Here is a 23,056-nt window from a genome sequence, read left to right on the forward strand (position 1 = left end):
ACCCAAAGCGAACGCAACCTCGCGAATTCGGAAGTGAAAAGCATCCAGTTGCTCTTTTCAAAGGACGCCCTTGACTCATGATACGCTATGAAATTGAAAATACCTGGCAGATGAGAAGCTACGATAGCGATAATCCTATCCTCACACCAACGAACGATGTGTGACGCAATTGATGTTAATGATTTAGAGTAAGTGCCGCCGTACTTATTAATATAGGTCACCGCGGTGGAATTATCATGCAAAATGTGAACAGAAACGTTACGAAAGAACTGTGTAAAAGTTTGAATGGCGAAAAAAGCTGCCAACAGTTCTTATTCATTTATGTGGCGTGCCGCATTCATGACCGTCCATGGACCTCTGGAGCAGACACCATCGCACACTGCCCCTCATACGTTCAAGGATGCGTCAGAAGAGATTTGCAAATGAAGGTGATCGGGAAAGAACGATTTCCCGTTTGATTCCCTCAAATGAGTAGCCCACCAGCGCAGGTCAATGCGATCCTCGGCTGAAAGTGAAACCATTTTCTCTAACCCCCCCGGAGCATATGATAAATAAAAAGATTGAGGTCGCACTGTAGCAACTTCTTCTTTAACACGCTGCAGTTCTGCCTGAGAAGTGATCATCTCGTTGTCCTCAAATAAGCATTTCCCTTTCTTTCTGTAGGGGAGAATTAATATATATATTAATAATCTTGCTTGAATTGAATATATAAAGTGATTTACTGTTTTTCTCGGCTTCTTTTGCATAGTTTTAAGTTCCCGTCAACATGGGCAGAGTGAGGCTCGAGTTCCTCAGTAATCTCCGAAGTGCATGCTCTACACCATCTCTTTTTGATTACTTTAACACACTTGTCAATCAAATGATTAACGTAAGTATAAGCTTTACTCGCGGTATAAAACATCTATGAATTTATTATGGTACTCTAGTTGTTTTAAATTGTATGAGTTGAATTCTTTCAAATAAAAAATTTATTTATCAATTCATGAACTGATCATTAAATGCAGGATTATAATGAAGTGGAAGTAATTATTTGAATCTCTGATTGAACGGAAAACCAAACCCGAGGAGATTATACTATTTAATATTCATTACTTTGTGATCAGTAGGTATTATACTGACTAGCTGATTTCTCTTTTGTTTTCTACAATTGTTTGTACTTCACAGGAGTACCAGTGCTTTGTAATGTCACATCAGGTCTTTGTGTGTTGTGACATTTTCCAAGTTAGTATTGAAAGCTTGTTTTTCTTATTATTTTGTTTTCTAGTCATTTTGCTTTCTAGTTATTTCATTTTCCAATCATTTTATTGACAGTTTCTACAAATTTTTATAATTTTTTGCATTTCCAGCTTTATAAATGGGTAAAATCTTAGCTTGTTGTTCTGCTTGTGTTAATAAATATTTTCACATACAGATTTTCCTGCGTTATATCCACATAGTTAAGGTATTTAAAATCTTAATTTTGTTATACTTGTATTCATAATATTCATAACCAAAATATTTAAATAATTTGTAATGATATATTTACAACCCAAATATTTATGTTATTTGCATTTTCGGCAATTCTTTTGAAGTCTGCTAATTTAATTGCAGAATATTGCTTGTCTATGTTAATTAATAATAACTGGAAATAGAGATTGTGAACAATTTCAATGCTGGATATAACTTCGCACAATGTGCAGTGCGCAATAGTGTTACTTTTAAGGTTATAGCACGATATAATAGGAAAGGTACACTCTCGCGCTATCCCAGTCTTTAGGAAGAAACGGCGGGTGTTCAGTAAAGGGTCCCAAGATTCCCCGCCAGGTTCACTAGTATAGGAGGCCCCTCGAGTCTCGGGGGTATAGTAAAAATTGGGGTTATTCGTTCGTTATTTATACAATTACCAATCAATGTGTCCAGCATTTGATTTCCTTTAAGCTTAATTTAATTCCCTATCCTTAAATACCAAATTCATCTAGATTAGGCAATTATTTATATGTTAAATTTGTGATTGAAATTCACAATTTTTTGAAATTTGCGCCTTTCGCAACATTGCCTATTTCATTATATTAAAAACGTTTGTCTTCTCTCTAGTGCAGCAACTTTTAAACTTTTGTTAAAAATGGATATATTTAATAAATATTGACAAATTCTATTTCTAATGAATTCTGCACTAGAGAGAAGACATGACATGACATGTCATGACTGCGTTACAGGAAACGCATTGTTTACAATTTGGTAAAAAATCTTTATAGTTTCATAACAATTTCAAGTACTTGCTCGTCAAGGCTGTTTTCAAGGTTAAAGCCCTTGTTAGAGATAGTGATGGTGTGAGGGCTATCTTGTTAATGCACACACCGAACTCCAAACATTCATCAATAAAGGCCAAAACCTATGGAGTTTTGGGAGATCATCTTAAAAAAAGACCAGCAAACCAGCTTCTGAAAAAATGCTTCTTTGATGGTGTTGAGACGCTGAAAGTTTTTTTTTACATTCATTCAACATCAACAACTGAAAATACCAGATGTTACAAAATGTTCGAATTGCAGGGAAACGAAAACATATACAAGAAGATGATCTGGAGGAGGTATATCAAGAACCAACACTTGACGAAGAGAAAGAAATTTAATTGGAAACTGAGGCTATCAATTGTAAGGAACGGCCAGCCGCGTTCCTTACATCGCTTTTTCCTTTTCCCATGCTTTAAACCTTTTTTTTTTCTCTTCCGCCGATAGGTAACCTACTGATGGTTCCGGCCTTCAACCTCTCTTCTACTTGGCCTTCAAACGTATGAATTCTTTACATAGGTGCTACATTTACACGCAAAATATTAATTCCCTGTGACACCTAACCCTAAAAGACCTTGCTCCTTCCTATAAATGTTGCCCCTTTCCAGATTTTGGGTCAGTCATGTTTCAATCGCTTTTCGTTCATCTTCCAGTCTCTTTTGTAGTCTTCACCAGTTAACCTTGCAGTCGTCTTCAGTAAATCTCTTTTAATCGGACTCGTCTTGTTAACTGTTATCTCGATCTTTGGCAAAAACTTTGTGCAACAATAAACTCATCACCATCACACAAAACTAGTCCCCGTATTCTATATTAAAAGTAAGGAAAACTAGAAAACCTTTTTCCGTCCTTACACGAACAAATGGAGGTCAGGTTCTCGCTGAGATAGAAGCGTGAGAAATAACCTCGCCCTCCGTTCTAAATGTAACGGAGAAACTCGCCATCCGTAGGCAATGGTCATCTTACAACCTCCAAACGCGTTAGCCTGGGATGGGTGGGAGAAATGACGCCATAAAAAGCCGAGCAGAGACTGGGGTGTGGAGAGTAATCAGTTAGTTGATGAGTTAGTCGTGGGTTAGTCGCGTGTTAACCTGATCAGTTCGTCCCTTAGTGTAACCCATTTTTCCTAAACCTAACAGTTATCATCCTTAATTTGTGCCTTCGTGTAGTTTTGCTGTGTTGAGACCAGATTTCCCTAATAAACAGTGTCTCCCGTTGATCGCTCGTTACAGTATACTTCTCTGTTAATTTTGTGTGTACTCATAACGATACTCTTCGGAAAAAATTTGTATTTTAGCTCCATTTATTGGAAATATAATGAAGTGCCGAACAAAGCCATGAATAGCGGACTGTGCCTCAATATTCAATCAGCCTTAGAATTTTAAAAGCCATGCGTACGTGTATATAATATTTAAATGAAATTTTATTCATTGATTTCAACATCCGATTCACGCTCGGATAGTATTTCATATATTTCATAGCTAGGTAGATCTAATAGATAATTTGCTTCTCTCTTCACTTTTTTAAATCTATTTAACTCATGTTCAATGAGAAAAATTTTGACAAGCACACTTCTTTCACTTACATTTTCATGTTGTGATAGATTTAGTTTTTGTTTTAACGACTGGATTGATCGCTCTGTTGATATAAGAAATATTTCCATTTCACTCTCTAACAAAAGATTTCGATTTCATTTGCCAAGGCAAGAGCCCCTTTAAGAAATCTTCTAATGTAGGGTAAAAACGCAAATTTGGACACGGAGTAGTTTCATGATAACTCCGGACATAAAAATACGATTTAAAAAAAATGAATATCCGTCTAATAGGGTGTTTATTGGGACATCTAATAGACAAAATTCATACTAAATGGGAGGTTGCGTTATTCGGCCAAAGGGCATTTTATGAAACGCAACAATAAACGGAAAAATGCTATTAAAATCCGTGCGTTCTGCTTGTGGCCAAAGAACCCAGACAGTGCACTTTCTTCTAGCTGATACCTAGACTGCTAAACAAATATTAAAGGAACAAATCCTGTTACTAATGACACCTGAATGTACACCAGGACAAGCTCTATAAGTTATTTATAAGTTACAGTTTAGTGGTCATTTAGTCGGAATGATAGGAATAGAAACACCCAACTTTGCTAATTTCGGACAGCCGACGCTAATGTCTGACAGTGATTTTTGTCAAACAAATTTGAAAATTTATTGTTTATGTTTTTACATCAATCGACGGAGAATTTTAAAAGCAGTCGATTTATGTATGATGTTTTCATGTTATTTTTTGCCATTTTGACGAAATTCATGAAAAATCATTAGGGACTTAGAATCTAGTCCGGCTTCATCCAAGAAACTTTTTTTTGCATTTTTTGAAAATTAGCATTTAAGTTCAACGCCAATAAGGTTTTTTTAAATTTTAAAGACATTGAAAAAAATTTACTATGCCTCACTATTGTTAAAACGAAAAATATTTTGGGAAACATTGCCCCTTATTCGGACACACGTTTTTTAAATTAGATCTTACCAAAACGCCATAAATTTTTCCACTTTTTTCAGTCCTTAATTCCAGTGTGATACGCATTTAATTTTAAATTGTCCAATTATTGAAAAAATGTAAAAAAGTGTTTTTAAATTGCTCTTGTTGTATCCCTATCTCATTGCGTGTTAAACGGTGTTGCTAATTCCGGACACTTTTTTTTTAACCACCGCATAGCTGGAAATTTTTAAAAATCATTATTAGAATTAACTATGGGGTTGAATTCTGGCTAGTGATGCGAAGTTGTGTGGTTCAATCCTCAGAAGCAACAAGTCTATTACATGCGTTGAAAATATATTCTTTGCAATATTGTGCTGTTTAGCTAGCCACGTATACGTCTCTAAAACTTTCCGAGAAAAAAAATTGTTTTCTAAATTCGTTTTGCAGTGTTATTCAAAAATCGGTTGTAAAATATTGGCGCCGCATCACAATTTATCATAACGGAAAGAAGATAAATAGCAGAAAAGTAGCTGTTAGTGTCAGGTAAAGCGCTTGCTTCATGATCCGCTGACCTAGGGTTGGATTCTGTGAAGCGGAAACAAATATTTGTTTGATCTAGTTATGGATAAATGGAATTTATACTTTTACTAAATTTTTTTAAACAAAATTATCCTACAACCTAACGGTTTTCATATTTATTTTTCAAAGATGGCTTACACTACTGAGGATCTGGAAAAATGCGGTTGCCACTTACATTACCGGCAGTGGCTCTTATAGAAGCATCGCCAGCATGTTTGGCATTCCCAAGTCTACCCTTAGCGAAAAGGTATTGGTCATTTAGGTTTTCAACAGTTATTAAAAGAGCCACTCATTTAGCGGCTTTCATTTTTCTATTTTAGACTTTTTTCACCATGTGTAAAGCATTCGATTTTAAATTCTGAAAAGCCACAATTGCCATTTTAATTCCTTACTTCTCTTTCCCCGCATAATTTTCTGTTTAAATTCAGGATGTTTTTAGTTTTATTTAATAAATTTTGATCAGTTGTTTTGATTTTAGTGAGTAGAAAGGAAACCATTCCTTGATTGTAGGGCTCAGCCTCGATTACCCGACAACCAACTTACTTCTGGAATGTACTGGTGCGACACACATAAAATTTCAATTACAAATAAAAAGTCTTTTTTGTTGCTTAGCCATTTTTTTTTACTATTTTACACTACATTTGGATTCTTTGACAGTTTTTCTAATTGAATCAATTCAGTCTCAATCTAGATGCACACCAATTGGCAAAAAAGAGGCCCTTGACGATTGCCATGATCTACGTCTGAACCCATCATACGTAAGCCCATTTTTATTTGGAGTTAAACAAACATGTCTTTAACTCTTGTTCAAATTTAAAGGTGGACACGTAATCCTGGCTGAATTTGAAAAGATGATTTCGCCAGTTATCATTGACAGTTTTACCAAAACTCTGAAAAATGAAGAACTAGGCGAAGTCTCCTAAGAATTCGGCCGACTAAGTGACATTGGTAAGGGGAAGTTCACTTTGTAGAAAGCCCTTATTCAGAGATATTTTGGAACATTGGAGGTAAGTTCAATAGCAAGAATTCCAACCACTTTTTACGACAAATTTTTGCTTTAAGGAATCCCACCAGTTTCCAGCTACGCCTGCTTCAAGGCTAGACTTTAGCCCCATTTCGACGATTCCAAAGTCTTCAAGAAATCAAGATCCACCCTCTCCCATTCTCACTGGAGAAAAAGCTAGGAAGCAGCTGTCAGGCATCGAGCAGCGGAAGAGGCAGCAGGGTGAAACCAGGATACAAAACGGGAAAGCTTTTCCGAAAAAGAATCTACCGCAGGGAAACGAGGATTTTGATGAGGACATTTATGACGGATATCTTCAATATATGGAAATGCAAGTGGTAATTATCAAATTTTTAAGCATTCAGTTAAGACAAAATTTAATAGGAACGGACATTTTCTACACGAGTCCTTGCCAACACCGGGGCCATCTGGGGCGCACTACCACACTGGGGCCACTGGGGCCAATACGGGTACAGACAGCAGTCTGACAAAGGAGGCTCTGCCATCAGGGATTAAAATTTTAACTCTTGTTCTGTTTCATGATTGTTTTACGTTATTCTTTAATATTTTATCTGCATTACAAAAGGGAAAGAAAAAAAAGCTAGAAGAAGAAACGACAAATTCATTATAGAAGGTTCACGACGATCATCAAGGCTTCAAGCAAGATTGAAAGTCGTTGATTGTTCTGAATCAGTCGTACCCTCAGCCATTGTTGACAACAAAATCCAACGAGAGCTACCAATCGTTCTTTGTACACTGTGTAAAAGCACAGGTACAGAGGACGATTGCAACCAATGCAGGATTTGGGATTGCTGAGTCCATAATTCACGTTTTCATAGGGACATCCCCGAAAAACATGACATACTCAGCTTTTGCTGTCGCACCTGCATCGACTCTTTTGTAAAGTATGTTTGAACTTTTTTAATCTTTTGTCTTTTTCATAAACTTTAAATACAATCTGTTTTCTTTAAAGGGATAGGGATATGAGAAAAGGTTTGGCCAGAAAATGAGTTTTTATGCTCTGCTGCCTGTCTCGTTTGTTTATGTTTTTTAAATAGAAGTTGTAAATTTTGATTTCCGAAATACCCCATATAGCACATTTCTGCCGTCGGAAGTCCGAATCAGTGCCGAACATCCGTTAGATATCCATGTACTCAACGGGTAGTTCCAGGGATGTCCGTCGGCTAGTCACCTCGGAAGTGCAATGGATGTGCGGAAATTATACTCTATGGACCTCCTTTCAACAGCCAAGAAGATTTTCAATTGTTTCATTTAAGGATCGGCCTCGAGCCAATCGGGGCGCTTTTTTGCAAATCGGGTTTCTCATTTCGGGCCATTGAGGCGTGGCTCAGGGTGGAAAATTCTTCTCCCCGAATTTAATTGGGGTTTGCAATCAATTGGATTGCAATCAATCGATTCATCAATGCAAAAAACATTATCGATTGACTGTTTCACCCGATCGGTCCGATAACAACCCCGATAATAGCTCGTTCTACCGGCTGGCCCCAATTTTTACTCTGAAACCGAAAGAACAGCATTTTTTTTTAAATTGCGTTGGGGCAACGGGTAAACTTCCAATTTTTCCCCGCACCGCCCCGGTTGAAAAAGTGGCACCTCAATTCAACCCTGAATGCACTTTATCGGTGCGGGGCGGTTAACTCGATTAGAACTAATTGGGGCCGATCACTAAATTTCATTATTAATTGTCAGAATTTCTTTTTTTCCAAAAGGGGAGAACTTAACCATGTTCCAATTTTTCCCTTGAACGTATTTTTATTTTAAGTCCAGAATTTAATACGAAAAATTAAAAAAATTAAGGAGTAATTATCTATTTGCCGGATGGTGTATTAAAAAATTTATTACAAAAAATGAATAAAATATATGTTAGTCGTAATTTTGTTTACAGAGGCTTTCCGTTTAGCTTACGGGAACCAAGCCATTGGAAATTAAGTTACAGAAAATAAATATTATTCGGCATTTAATAATATTCAAAGCAAGTATACTTATGATAGGATTTTAATTTCAAATAATAAAAAACTAATTTAAACGTAATAAATCATGCTGAAGTTTAAAATTCAAAAAGTATTTAGCATAAATTGTTTAATTGCAATTTATACACTTCAGGTTTAACCTAAGTTCGACATCATCTTGACTTCTTAAAAATCCTGTATGTGATTTGTTATCGAAAGTGTTTTACAACAATTCGATTGTATTGTTCGAAAACGATATTTTTTATATGTGTAGATTGGTACAGTGGAATAATATTCGACTGTGGTGAGGGAGACCCGCGTTCTAATCCTGGTATAGCCTAATATATTTTCAAGATTAGAGGTCCAATTAATGTCATATTTGTAGCCAAATGAAAGCCCGTTCGGATATCCTTAGAATGTCCGACGGTGCTGTTGAGGGCGGTCAAAACCAAAAAAATTTACATCCATAGGACATCCAAATCGGATATGAGGCTGTCCGTTTCAGGAATGATTATCCCGCAAGGCCAGATTACTGCTGGCGCAGAAGGTCAGTCGGGTCTTACGGTGGTAAGCCTGCCAGACTATGTGCCTTTCCTTCGGGTAAACTTTTGTCTGGTGCCGTGGCACTTATTCAACGACTACTGCGTTCGCCGTTATCGGGCTTGCGCGGATAAGTCAAACGACGGCTTGTTCGCCTTTATCGGGCTAGAGCACGGTCAATCCTGTTAAGCCTTATCGGGCTTAACAGCGTTCAAGGCCGCTGAGTATTACTCGTTGCGGTTTGGAAAATGAAGTCTCGGGAGCTGCTTCGGTCGCGGGCTGGCACGTCGGAGTCGGCGGCTGGCAAGCTGGAGGAGGCGGCGGCAAGAGGGCTTCAACCTTAACGTGGGAAACGGATTACTGGAAACAAATGAGGGACTTAACAAGACAAGTTTGGTGAGAAAAGTGAGTGTATTAACATGGCACGACGGCTCCTTATATACACAGAAAACTACACCGTTGTCTAATTTGTCCGGTCGTCCGATCCTGGAATAGAGGGCACCGCTGCTGATGATTGCCGGCTATCGATCAGTAAACTTCTCGATAACCCTGCGGGAACTTAACCTATATTCTGGCGGGATGAACTCTTGAGGCTCCGCCTCAATGAGTTCAACCCTCACGTCGTTCCTTTCACCTTCAACAGGTGTCTCCATATATATGGAAAAGCACTCAGCTAGTTCCAATGTCACAGTCTCGAGCTCCAGCCTCCATACTACGGCTCTTGCGAGCCGTAGGCCGTCTTAAGTCACTTGCTTCGGCTAATGGACTTCCTTACCTTCGGTAGCGCGGCCCTCCACCAAAGGTGACTCGTCTGAGTCTAGCCTTCTTCGGCCAAAGGGTTGGCACCCGGACGATGGCTGTGAGCTCGTCCGTCGGAATTTCCGACACTCCCCCCGTTGGACCTTGGTCTAACTGAGTTGACGAAAGCTCACTGTCTTCGTAGGGTCCGGTGTTGCGATGGTCATCGTCTATCTGGCCCGCGTGGAGCTCCAACGGATATAAACTCTTTGGGTCTCTCGTTATCATGATCGACCCTTTTCCTCTGAATTTATCTGCTATCAGGACGTTCACACGCCTCGTTTTTCCATCTTTGCCGGGGATTAGCTTAACTACTCTCCCGGACTTCCATCTCGTTCTTTTGGCCGACTCGTCGTGAATCAACACGACTTGTCCCAGCTCAATTTCTTTCGTATGACCTGGAGTTGGACAGTGAAACTGCTCCAAATCCATCACGTATTCCGTGTAGAAATCTTTCCACTATTGAGCGACCAGGTTTCTCCTGATCCTCTCTCTCTTAGTCAGTGTCACCCGGTCCGAGTACTCTCTCTCCTCGTCATCGACCGGGTGATGCTGCTGTTGCCGGTAGCCTGTGACCAATTGCTTGGGCGTTAGCGGCTCCGTATCGTCTTCTGCCACGTATGTCAACGGTCTGGTGTTGATGGTATCTTCGATCTCTGTCAACACCGTTTGGAATAGATCGTATTCCATACAATCACTTCCGTATGTTTTGTATAGCAACCGTTTAACGGTCTGCACCATCCTCTCCCAGAATCCGCCCAACCAAGGGGCCAGACTCGGAGAAAATCTCCACTTTATGTTGAGAAAAACCAGGGTGTTAAACACCCTGCTGTCTCTGTACGCTGCTCTGAGGTACTTAGCAGCCAACGTAAACGTTCCTGCGTTATCGGAGTAGAGCGCCCTTGGGTACTCTCTCCGTGCAAAGAATCGTCTTAGCGCGAAGATAAACGTGGAGATCTCCTGGTCGGTCGTAACTTCGAGATGAACAGCTCTTGTTACGGCGCAGGTGAAGAGACACACGAATACCTTCGTCTTGTGGCCGCTATTTGCCGGCGACTCCACTAGGAACGGGCCTGCAAAATCTACCCCCGTTATCGTGAACGGGTTCGACATTTGCAGGCGGTCCAACGGTAGAGGCGCTGGTATTTCATCGAAGTGCCTCGAGTCCATTCTCTGGCATCTGGTGCACTTACTCGTCTCTTTTTTGATGGTCTGACGCATCTTCGGAATCCAGAAATCCGTTCTGAGTGCCCCCATCATGGTTTTCACTCCGGTATGTTTCAACCGAAGATGCGTTTGTTCAATCAGTCTTCTTGTTATGATGTGTTCGGCCGGTAGCAGAATGAGCGCTGCTTTTTTATTGTATTCCATCCAATTTAGATGCCGGCCTCGACACCTGATCAACTCGTCTTTGCTGTCCCACATGAGGCCAAGTTTCCTCAACTCATGTGGGACTTCTGTTTTCCCAGCTTTAAAGCTCTTCACCACTGCTCCGTAGTGAGTCGCCTGGGCTTCCTTGTAGAGCTCGATCGTTGCCTCTCGAGTTTCCTCTGTTGTCAACACGGGGAATTTCAACTTCCTTCCCCGGTGTCTGACCGTTGCAGCCGGGCTTTCCGGACTTTCTTTGCCTTTAAACCTTTTTATCGCTCTTAGCATCGTGGCCAAGACTCTTACCATGGTTCGCATGGAGCTGAATCTTTTGTACCACTTCGCTTCGATTGATGTCGCGCATTGCGTTACTTCGACTGTCTTTTCTTCGACCGAGACCTCCTTCAATTGGAGCTCGGTCGCGGAGCTTGGTGACTGGGGCCATTCCTTCTCTTTCCCCATCCAAGATGGGCCAGTCCACCAACTCTTTTGTGCGTTTAACTGCGCTGCCGTAGCCCCTCTGGATGCTACGTCCGCCGGGTTTTTTAACCCTGGGCAGTGTCTGATTTCTTCAGTTTCCACTGTTTGTCTTATCTCTTTCACCCTATTGTAAACAAACTGCTTCCACCGACCAGCCTCGCCTTTCATCCAAAAGAAGGCTATCGCTGAGTCGGTCCACAGAAGTTTTCTTTTGATAACTGTTTCCGTCGCTTTCTCTTCTTGTCTTTAAATTGGACCTCTTGCAGTCTCTTAATCAACTCTGCACTGTTGGAGGTCCATTTGCACAACTCCATCTTTGTGGCTTTGAAGATCGTAATCGCTTCGCGAATACGCTTCTCCGCTTCGTCGACGTTTGTCTCCCCCCCTAGCCAGTCGTCAACGTACAACTGCTGTTGTAGCTGCCGCACTGTCTCGGGGTATATCCCTTCAAACCCTTTCAGGTGTTTGAGGATAACAGCCTTGAGAATGAACGGGCTGCATGACAACCCGAACGGCACTCTTTTCCATCGATACTCGATGAATTTAGGCTGGGGTCTTTTAGGATCATCGATCCAGATAAACCTTATCAACTGCCCGTGCTCCGGGCGGATCTCAACTTGGAGAAACGCCTGAGTGATATCGGCGGTCCAGGCTATCCGATTCTGTCGGAAACGCAACAAGACCGCCAATACTTCCGGGTTTAGATTCGGCCCGATTTCCAAAGCATCGTTGATGCTAGGTCTTTCCTTCAAATGTGCTGATCCATCGAACACCGGCCGAATTTTCGTGGTTTCCGCGCTAACTTTAATCACTGGTCGGTGAGGTAAGTATGTGCAGTCACCGTTGAATCCTCGATCGGCTTCTTCGATGAATCCGTCTCTGATATATTGCTGAAGTATCTCGTGGTATTTCAGGTTATCTTCCAATTGGGTCTTGCCCAGCAGCCCTTGCAGCCGTATCATTGCGATGTTCCGGTTGGATTCAATTCTGCGATGGCCGATCTTGATGGGGAACAACACCATGTAACGCCCATCGTCTGCCCGCAGAATTGTCTCCTGATAGGCCTCCAAGAATGGGGGTTCTGCTTTTTCTTGTGGGGTTACCCCCATGTGTTCTAGACTCCAAAATTCTTTGAAGTCCATCATCGGTTTTTGCACGTCTACTGCCGCGGTCAACATTTGTTCTTCCGCTCTACTTTTTTCATCCATCGTGCCGAAAATCAGCCAGCCGACTTTGCTTGCACATGCGACCAGCCCATTTGCGCCTGGGATGGTCTTGTGCTGCATTATCGACCAGATGAAATCGCAGCCGATGATGATATCAAACTGGTTGCCTTGTTGACCGGTTATGTACCGGTCATCGGCTAAGTCCTTCCCCTCGCCTATCAGGCTTTTCGAGAAATCCGTCGGGGTGACTTTCTTTGCGTTTGCGAGAAACTTCCTCGCAATCGCTTCTTAATGTCTGGGGCATCCTGGCTAAGTCCCGCGAGCTTGAGTCCGAACACTGCATGGTTTTTGCCCGCCTTGTTCTGGTCTCCGAATCCGTTGACCGCTAGTTATTCAGCCCTTATCTTTTCAGCTCCGACTCTGGTCGCCGTGTCCTGGCGGACGAACGTTCTCTCGCTCCCAGAGTCAATTAGTCCGACTATCTTTACCCGATCTCCGGCGTTCCCTTTAAGGTAGGCCGTGAAGGTGGGCAGTACTCCCGCCTTCGATCTTGTGGAAATCGTCAACGTGGTGGTGTCTATCGTCACCACCTTGGAGCTCTTTGAGGGGAGAATCCTCTGTTTCCTGCGGGAGCTGGCGCGTAGCCGCCGCCCCGTGGTCTAGCCACGCATACGGCAGGGCTATGCTCCGTGCTCCCGCAGTGTCGGCACGGAATTCGCGAGATGCAATGTTCCGTCCGATGAGATCGGGCCAGACACTTCAGGCACCGACCTTCTTTCTCTGCCGCCGCTCTTCTCTGAGCTGACGACCCTTGGTTGCAGTTATGGTGCAAATGTATCTTTTGGCAGAACAGGCATGCCAGGCCTCGGTTTCCATTATTCGTCGTAGTAGCGGCCGACTCTGGCACGGGCTTCCCGCTACCACTCGACGCCGACGTCTCGTCTTCTTCTCTAAGTCTTATTTCCCTTTGCAGGGCCTTCAAGATCTTTGAGAACGTCGGTTCATCGTCCTCCCACCTATCTCTCCACTGGCTAACCAACGCCCTTGGAAAGGCCGCCAGTAGGTCCGGGGCGAGATAGGTTTGATGTGTCCTCGTATCTACTCCGAGGCTGTTAAGCGCCGCGACGCTATTTGCCAGCCCATCATGGAGTTTTTGCCACTGCGAAAGAGCGGAAGTCTCGCTCAATCGAGTGTTTGCCATCGCTTTTAGTTCCGCCAAGTAGTGCTTTTTCAGCCTGTCTTGGTCTCCGAATCTATCCGTCAATAATTCCATTGCCTTGCGATATTGATTCGACCCGTATTGCAGGTACGAGATCGCATCGGCCGCCTTTCCTTTCAAACAGCCCCGAAGGTACTGATACTTTTGCTCATTTGTCAGCGTGTTGTCGTCGTCGTAGGTCGCCCAGGCGGCTTTCCAACTCCCCCACGCTGCAATATCTCCACTGAACACCGGAAGAGGTAACGCTGGACGGTTCACGAGTGTCGTGGTCGTCGGTGTAGGGTCTCTTTTCGGAGACTCCGCCAACTGTTCCAGCACCGCTATTTCACCCAGCGCCACGTCTAGCTGCTCGTGGTCACTTGTTCTCTCATCCGCCGTCGAGATTCCAGCCAGCTTCCGTGTTAACTCCGCAATTCGGTCATATCTTGACTTTGCCTTGAGTGTATTCACTCGGCGTTCTTTCTTGTCTTTCGACGTTCTCACTATGTGTCCAGCACCCATCAGTTCTCCCATCAGGGTGTCTCTTTCCGCCGTCAAATCATCCCTGGTATCACAGGAGATGTTTATTATCGACGCTCCACTTGCGTTACGGCTCCTTGCCGTCACTGTTTCTGCCGAGGAGTCTCCCCCCGTCTCGGGGGTCTCCTCTTGTTCTATTACTCGGCTCCTCCTCAGCTCAATAAGGATATCGTCCTTGTGTTTTTTCATCGCCTTGGAGGTTTCGAGTTCTATCACTCTCTGGTGCGTGAACGTCATGTTCGCCCTTTGTTGGTTCATCTCTTCTCTTATCGTCTTCATCATGGCGTCTATCGCCGTCGACTGTCTCTGTTGGAGCTGCAACTCTACTTGTGGCAGTAACACGCCAAGACGGCGAACTTCCACTTCGAGCGCTCGCACCCTTCCATCGATCGTCGCCAGCGTACCATCTTGTCTTTCAATTGCGGTCTGAACTTCTTGGCTCAACCGTTGACATTCCTGCGTGAACTTGGCGTCGACTCTTTCGATCCAACCGTTTAGGCTGGCGATGTCGTTTTTCGCCTCGTCCAACGCTACTTCTTGTAGCGAGAATCGCTCGTCAGACACCTCCGTGACCACTGCCGCTCGGGTTTTGCCTGACCTAGATTCTGCCATTTTCTATCTTTTTTATTTTACCGAAGAATGAGGTCAACTAAGACACAATAGATCGGTTTCAAAATATTTTTATTTGCGTTAACAGCAATGAGTACAACAACAAGATTTTTCGCCGAAGCAAACAAGTTTAAGCCGAATAAGGGCTTGCAGGGGACTTCAGCACGGCGTCTTCGTCTTCCGAAGTGTGTATCCCGTGTTTCTTGAATTGTTTCGACAGAACCTTCTCCGACGAGGATGTCCTGCTCCGGCCCACCTTGCTGGATTTAGGCGTCTCCCCGGGCGCCTCCGTCCTCGATTTTGACGAGGACTTAGAAGATTTCGATGACTTAGAGGATTTAGAGGACCGCGCCGGGGTTACTGGTGGAGCTTCGGGAGCCGGAGTGGATGGTCCGGGCAGAGAAGGTACTTCTGGCAGCGGCTGAATCGCAAGCAAGGTTGCCGGTCGTACTATCGGCGATGGGACGTAAGGCTCGGGGTTTTTGGCTGCGAGTCTCCGGGCAGCGGAGCTCTTGGTGAGTTCTTCCTCACGTTGAAGCAGAGCTTCTTTTTCCCGGCGCAGGAGACAGGTCTGCTGAAGATAAAGTGCGGTCTCCGCAGCTTCCTTTTCCTTCCTCTGCGCGATTAGTATGGCTAACGCGTGCTTCTCTTTGACTTTTTGAACTAACTCTAACTCAGCCCGCTCCTTATCGTTGAGGAACTTCAAGTCGGTCTCCGCTGGTCGGGCGTAAAGGGCAAATCTGCTGGACGAGGTGGTAGTTTTGATTTTGGCCGGAGCTGTGGTTGGACGTGGGAATGGTTCCCGTAGGCCCAACCGGCGGAAAACTTCTCGCGGCACCACCCGGTCTAGTCCGACCCACAGTGAGTGGAGGTTGTTATTCTCGAGCGCCCTCTCAAACTGGCGGTACACCGAGTCTTCGGCGGGCGTACGGATATTGTCCGACACTGTAATCAGAAAAAAGCAAAGAAAAAGTTTTTAGTTGCTGAATTTTTCTAAATCCTTAGTTGTTTCTAAGTTCTTATCGAAAAAATTGGAAATTTTTCTAAGTCCCAGCTGAAAACTATTATTTTTCGCTGCGTTACGGAAAGTCAAACGACGGCTTGTTCGCCTTTATCGGGCTAGAGCACGGTCAATCCTGTTAAGCCTTATTGGGCTTAACAGCGTTCAAGGCCGCTGAGTATTACTCGTTGCGGTTTGGAAAATGAAGTCTCGGGAGCTGCTTCGGTCGCGGGCTGGCACGTCGGAGTCGGCGGCTGGCAAGCTGGAGGAGGCGGCGGCAAGAGGGCTTCAACCTTAACGTGGGAAACGGATTACTGGAAACAAATGAGGGACTTAACAAGACAAGTTCGGTGAGAAAAGTTAGTGTATTAACATGGCACGACGGCCCCTTATATACACAGAAAACTACACCGATGTCTAATTTATCCGGTCGTCCAATCCTGGAATAGAGGGCACCGCTGCTGATGATTGCCGGCTATCGATCAGTAAACTTCTCGATAACCCTGCGGGAACTTAACCTATATTCTGGCGGGATGAACTCTGCAGGCTCCGCCTCAATGAGTTCAACCCTCACGTCGTTCCTTTCACCCTCAACAGGTGTCTCCATATATATGGAAAAGCACTCAGCTAGTACCAATGTCACAGTCTCGAGCTCCAGCCTCCATACTACGGCTCTTGCGAGCCGTAGGCCGTCTTAAGTCACTTGCTTCCGCTAATGGACTTTCTTACCTTCGGTAGCGCGGCACTCCACCGAAGGTGACTCGTCTGAGTCTAGCCTTCTTCGGCCAAAGGGTTGGCACCCGGACGATGGCTGTGAGCTTCGTCCGTCGGAATTTCCGACAGTCCGGAGGATATCAAAAAGATGTACTCAACATCCGACCTCGACATCTGTCGGACATCCGACGGACTGCATTGTGTTATGTTGGACATTTGAGTTTTTTATTTTCAAAATTCTTCGAAATTTCATTCAAAACAGAGAATGCAGTAACAAATTCGATGAATATTTTTCATCACTCATAATAACGCATCCAATAGTATTGTAAAGGACATTATAGAGAATCTAATAATATGAATATTAAGTAGATAGTGTAAACGACTTGATAATTTTTTTAATAAATACACAAAAATTACAAAAATTACAAATAACATAATTTAATGACCCCATAAAGTATTGAAAGATCGACGTCTTGGTTGGCAGTTACTGTAACACCTATGTGAAGAATTCCCACGTTTGAAGGGCAAGTAGAAGGGAGGTTAAAGGCTAGAGCCATCGGTAGATAACCTATCGGCGGAATAGGGAAAAAAGGGTTGATAGCGTGGGTAGGGAGAAAGGGATGTAAGAAACGTGGCCTGCCGTTTCCTTACAGCGGCGTTCCTTACATTTACATAACTAAAAAATTAATTACCATCCAATGTAATCACGTACTTCTCCTTGAAGCCAGCTTTCAGCTGCACTTTCCCCAATATTGAACACGACGGACAGCAAGAAGGGACATGACAGGGCACTGGTATGCCTGCAAAATGAGATACATTTATATTAAATCAAACCAAACAAAAACTTATTTTATCATAGTAACTACCTTGAAGTGTGATTTTGCTAGTATTGCAATCGACAAAGTTTAAGGCAAAAGCATTTGAGAAGAGAACACATCTTTCCTATACAAAATCCTTTCATGGAACGGCTGAGAAGAATGGTTTTCCTCATCACAGGAGACACATAGTTCTTTTTTACATGATTCGCTGCAGACCACAAGACGATCAACGGGTCTATTACAAATATCACAGTATTTGAAATCTGGAGATTCCATCATAGACTACAAGGTAAAACCTGAACTCCCCTATAACCCTCCTGAAGCAATGCTTCTGCTTGCTGGTAGGGGTCAGGTCGTACGCCCGAGGAAGGTGAACATTCGTTTTCCTGTTTCCCTACTGATTACGTGCTTCACACACACGCATTTTCGGGTATATATAATTCATATGGATTTTTCGATTCAATACCATAATTTTATATAGCCCTTCCCCGTGCCCCGTGAATTTTTACTAAATTTTTCTTTAAAGTTCAAGTGCATAAAAATAAAGTTTTATGTTATTTAAAGCTTAATTTATTTTTTGGCAGGATCTGAAGTGACAGACTTCTCAGTATTTATAATAAAAGGATTCTTCTGGTTTGCTTTCAAGTTGGCAGACTCATCCGTTGCATTTTGTGGAGCCTGCCCTTGTCCATTGTAATTTACTGATGGCTCGAACTTGTACACTTCCCCTGTCACATCATTGATGGCTGTAACACCATCATCTAGGAAAATCCACTTGACCATTCTTCTAGAACAACAAATTATAAGTGTTATTAGTGCCCTGCTGATATCCAAATAAATTATTTTACCTTACACTCGTAAAAATAATGGATTTTGACTAACACTTGTATCAGTAACCGTTCTTGTGATGTCAAAATCAATCAGGTATTTCAAAGCTATCGTAAAGATACATAAATTAATATAATTTCTTTCATATGCAAACGTTAAACGTACCTGAGGATGAATAATCCAAACTTCTATTATTCACAAAGCTTGAATGAGAGCGAATTGAAAAAAACAAAACAAAACAGCCAAGAATAGTCTGCTTGTGATAGTGGCGGAAAAACACTAATCAAGCGCCTCTAGTGGCACTTAAAAGAGTTAATTGTCGTTAAATTTGGGGGTCCCTTTCTCACCCCTCCACCCTCCCCCATACCCGGCGGCATAGCCGCGGGTAGGGACAACGAATGCAGCACATTTCGGGGGTGATCCAATATTTGAAAATTATCCTTTTTCCCATATAACAACTATACTTTTTATGAATTTAAAATCAGAAAGTTAAATACTAGTTCTTTATCTTTCTGATAAAAAAAAATAACCTCGTACGAGCAATCTTAGTATTTAAAAAAAATTCCTGCGCGAGACACCGTTAGGCCTCTCTCGCGCGGGTTAAAACGCCGTTTTTTGACCGAGGTGATCCAATACCTGGCGTGGGTACTGTATTTGCTATATCTATTCCTCTTTTCATCCAGGAACTCCATTTTATTTCTGCATTTATCACTGTTTAAGTTACATCTGTTGACGGTATTTATTTATTGATGTCCTTGGTTGTATTGTATTGCGACTTGTGAGTAATATACAATATTTTCTAGGACATTACATTGGTTGGTGGCAGAGGACGTGCCAGTATCTTATCTGATCTTATCTGATCTTCAGGGGTAAAAAAATTATGAAAAAAAATATCTGATCGGTATTTTTGTAGATAGCATCTTCTATCTTTTTTTTTAGCATTTATTTCGACTATCTGATCTGATCTTTAGGTGTGTAGTTGACCACCTATCGGTATCTGATCTTCAGGCAAAAACAACAAGATCCGAAACACTGTCACGGATAGACTCAAGAGGTTCTGAAATTTCAAGAACTGATAATACAAGCACAAAAAATATAAAAACATCTAAATTTTAATGTTAAACGGTTTTGTTTACATTCTTCACTTTTGGGATTCCGTGGTGTATGATGACACCCTTTTACAACGCAGCTCATTTTTCCTTCCAAAGAATGGAAACAATACCATTTAACATTAAAATTTAGCTGTTTTCTAGAACTAAATACCCATGAATTTAATATTAAAATGTAGCTCGTTCACTTACCTCACACAAAATTATTGCTAGTATCCTTCGGTAAATTGTAAACGTTTCACAAATATTTTTTTGCGACCCCCTTTTTTCCCTATGTGAATTCCTCAGAGGAAAAATGGACTCGCTAGAAACATGGCGAAATCCGCAAGAGTGCGTTCGAAAACAGGGGGGGGGGTGGTACACGTCAATCACTTCCTCTATGGTAGGGCTCAGCCCCGATCACATTCTAATCGGGGACACCGCTAAGCTTCCCCGATTTAAATGAATCAGGGAAGTTCGGTGCGGGGATTTCTTTTTTTCTGTGCGGAACGGTGCTATAATCGGTGCTGCATCGAAAACACCGCTTCAGCCATAGGGGGTTAGTCTTACCAGTGACCTTGAGTTCTGATACGCAAACGAGAATCACGTGACTAGGGTCATATTTTGTTCTTGTTGGCCGCAGGGCAACTGCCAATTTAGATCTCTTTTCATTGATAATCGGGGAAGGCACCGATCACCGATATCACCACACCGAGCACCGAAATCACTTCCCCGATTAAGATTATCCTCGCACAAAATCGACTAAAAAGCTCCCCGATTGGCTAGGGCCGAGCGCTACTCTATGGGACTAATTATTAAAAAGCCTTAGAATGTAAAGTTAAATATTTTTTTTTTGTTTCAAAAATTCCAATTCATCTGTAGAATTGTTAATTTATACAGCTCATAAAATAAAAAATTAATATTAAATCTTAATACAGTTTTTTTTCAATGAAAACGGTGAAATCATTGCCAACCGTGCAACACATAGTCTTTCAAAAAATCAGCTGGTATATATACTTGGATAGAAATTTGCGGAGATTTCCGCGTTTTAGGGGCTAAAAAAATTCCACAGTAGGCTTTTTACCTTAAACAGTGGAAATCTCTGCAAAAATTTTTCAAAGTATATATACCGCCTGATTTTTTTAAAGAATACGTGTTGCACGTTTCAGAACGATTTCATTGTTTTCATCCCTGAGGGATTTAGTTTACTAAATTACCGTAGGTTTAGGGGCCTTTAACGCAGCACAACTTACAACAGACTCCTCCTCCAGATAGGGACCCTAAAAGGTTTATTGGAATTTTTTCCACCAATAGGAATGAAGGAAAGCGAAAAAACAGCATTAACGATATTTTAAAGCTGAAATTACTAGATTTAAATTATAAAAAAGGTAACAAATGATAAATACACGCCATTTTATTGTCTTAATTGTTAAACTATGTGACAACTAGAACCTTTTTTTCGTATACAACAAAGTCAACAATCGGCAATTGTACGGTTTGGGGTGCTTCAATATTTGGAAAACCGATGGCACCTTTGTACTTTTTTATAATTCAAAATTTAAAAACTAGATGTCACTATTTTTAATGTAAACAAAACAGCAATTGAGATTTGAGACAAACATTTGTCCGGATTATGTTAGGTTTCGAAACTGATCTATAAAACAAACACGAAAATCAGAAAGAAATGTTACATTGCTAAATGTAGCAGTATTTGTATTAGAAACCAAACTAAATTGTTTGGTATTCCGTAAGAGCTCAACGAAAACAAAAAAGATTGGAAAACGTGTCAGAGTAACAAATTAAGAAGACAGACTTGGATTACGAATCTTGGAAGTGAAGAGATAATTTAACAACTATAACAACTAAAACTAACCTTAAATCCCAAAGGCGCCCAAGGGGCTTTACTTATTTCAAATAATTTATATATTTTATGCTTAAGTTTTATATTGAGAGCTGTATAATTTTATTGATTCTACATAATTATCAGAATTTTTCTAACAAAAAAACATTATTTAAAATTACGTTTAAAAGCTTTTTAATAGCTAGTCCCATAAGAGCCCATGTTAAAGTAGTCTACATAGCTAGACACCCGGCCAGCGTTGTCAATAGCAGACCATTCCACCATGGTGTACAAGGGAGGTGTAGCAACTTTTCAGTTAAAAAGGGTATCTCAGCTGAAGCCTCTTTGTGGTATATGGGTTATCTATCGTCCCAGACGCCTGGTGGCCGATCTTGAACTAAATGAAGAACCCACTTGAAAAATATTCTAATTCCAAAATAGTGGATCCATCCCTATCGGCATTCGCTACGGCCCATGGCAATAACATTGAATTTCAAAATTAACTTTATTATCGTTATTGTTAATTTGTTATCGTATATTTATGTTTATTCCGTAAAAAAAAATATTTCATGTATACTGTATGAACACACTCAATATTTAAAAATAAATTAAAAGATACTTTAAGTACTATTTTGTATTAAATCTCTTGTATAGTCATTTTTGGCCAGTTTGAAACTCGTCTGGACTGTTGTTGGTTCTTTGAACAATAACACATATTTCAAACGTTTAGATTCAAAATAATATATCACTTTTACCCCAAGTAACACACTTTATTGGGCCGATGTCGGCCCGATCGATATTTTGGTTGGCAATATCGGCCAACTTAGCCGACTCTCCTCCGACTCTCAGCCGACCATTTAAAAATTGCCAAGTTTGTATGTTGGCGTCCGATATTGGGCCGACATCCATATGAGAAACAATCCTGATTAATTTTTTTTACGTCTTTATCCCCTTACATTTTTGTAATAAAATAAAATGTCAGCATTTTGATAAAGATCCAAATTGTATTTTAATTCAGACGAAAAATACATATCATAATCATTATAGAATAAAAATTTTTCGATAAATATTTAATAAGAGTGATGGGTTGGGTCAATATCGCCAAGTTGATCTAAATAAAAGGAAATTTATAATGTGATTTTATGAAATAAAGTGAATACGTAATTACTTCCCTTTTTTATTTTTGTTTCATCTGCTTGGAACAATCTTTTCTAATCCAAAGTATGCCATATTTTAAGTCTGAAGCGATGCTTTACGAACTGTTTTCAAAAGAGTCCTAGCTGTTAATGGCAACTTAGAGTGACCATTTTTTCTTAAAACTCCAAGAATTTTTTCAATGTGTTTATGAGGAGTCTTACACGTCAGAAATGTTTTTGCCAAATCTTCCCTGAACTCTAAATCAGCGTCTTCTTTAAACTCAAATGCAATCAATGACTCATAAACCTCACCATTGATTTGTAGGCTCTCGTTCCCTGATGATAGAAAAATGTGATCGTTTAAATTTTCCATACCATCTGTTAAAGAAATACCTGACTGTTCTAATTCAAAATCAGCTGTCTGACACTGCTGAACCATCATTTCCGTGTCTAATTCTTCAAAATAAAAACCACCTTGATCTCTAATTTCTTGATTGACATTTACATCAATATTTAAAAATAAATCTCTATGATCACCTCTATGCCTGGGCTCAACAGAAACAAGTGGAGTAGAAAACATTTTCCTATAAACACTAACTTGCCGGCGCAAGGCGTGACGAGATTTAGAGAAAACGGGTGGCAT

General features: G+C 41.4%; 2 protein-coding genes and 1 long non-coding RNA gene across 3 annotated transcripts; all 3 read right to left on the minus strand.

Moving 5' to 3' along the window:
* Positions 1-10,087: 10,087 nt before the first annotated feature.
* On the minus strand, positions 10,088-11,305 carry LOC123472609. The gene has a single exon (XM_045174473.1). It carries the CDS (start codon positions 11,303-11,305, stop codon positions 10,088-10,090), a length of 1,218 nt encoding a protein of 405 aa, XP_045030408.1.
* Positions 11,306-11,655: 350 nt separating this feature from the next.
* On the minus strand, positions 11,656-12,684 carry LOC116936662. The gene has a single exon (XM_032943876.2). It carries the CDS (start codon positions 12,682-12,684, stop codon positions 11,656-11,658), a length of 1,029 nt encoding a protein of 342 aa, XP_032799767.2.
* A 5,416-nt stretch (positions 12,685-18,100) lies between these two features.
* LOC116926929 lies at positions 18,101-18,608 on the minus strand. The gene is made up of 3 exons (XR_004396399.2): positions 18,515-18,608; positions 18,375-18,456; positions 18,101-18,308 (listed from the first exon to the last, which is right to left on the minus strand). It is a non-coding gene; the product is annotated as an uncharacterized LOC116926929 (long non-coding RNA).
* Positions 18,609-23,056: the final 4,448 nt, after the last annotated feature.

Source organism: Daphnia magna, linkage group LG5 (assembly GCF_020631705.1).
Source record: "Daphnia magna isolate NIES linkage group LG5, ASM2063170v1.1, whole genome shotgun sequence".
In the NCBI taxonomy this organism is placed as follows: Eukaryota; Metazoa; Arthropoda; class Branchiopoda; order Diplostraca; family Daphniidae; genus Daphnia; species Daphnia magna.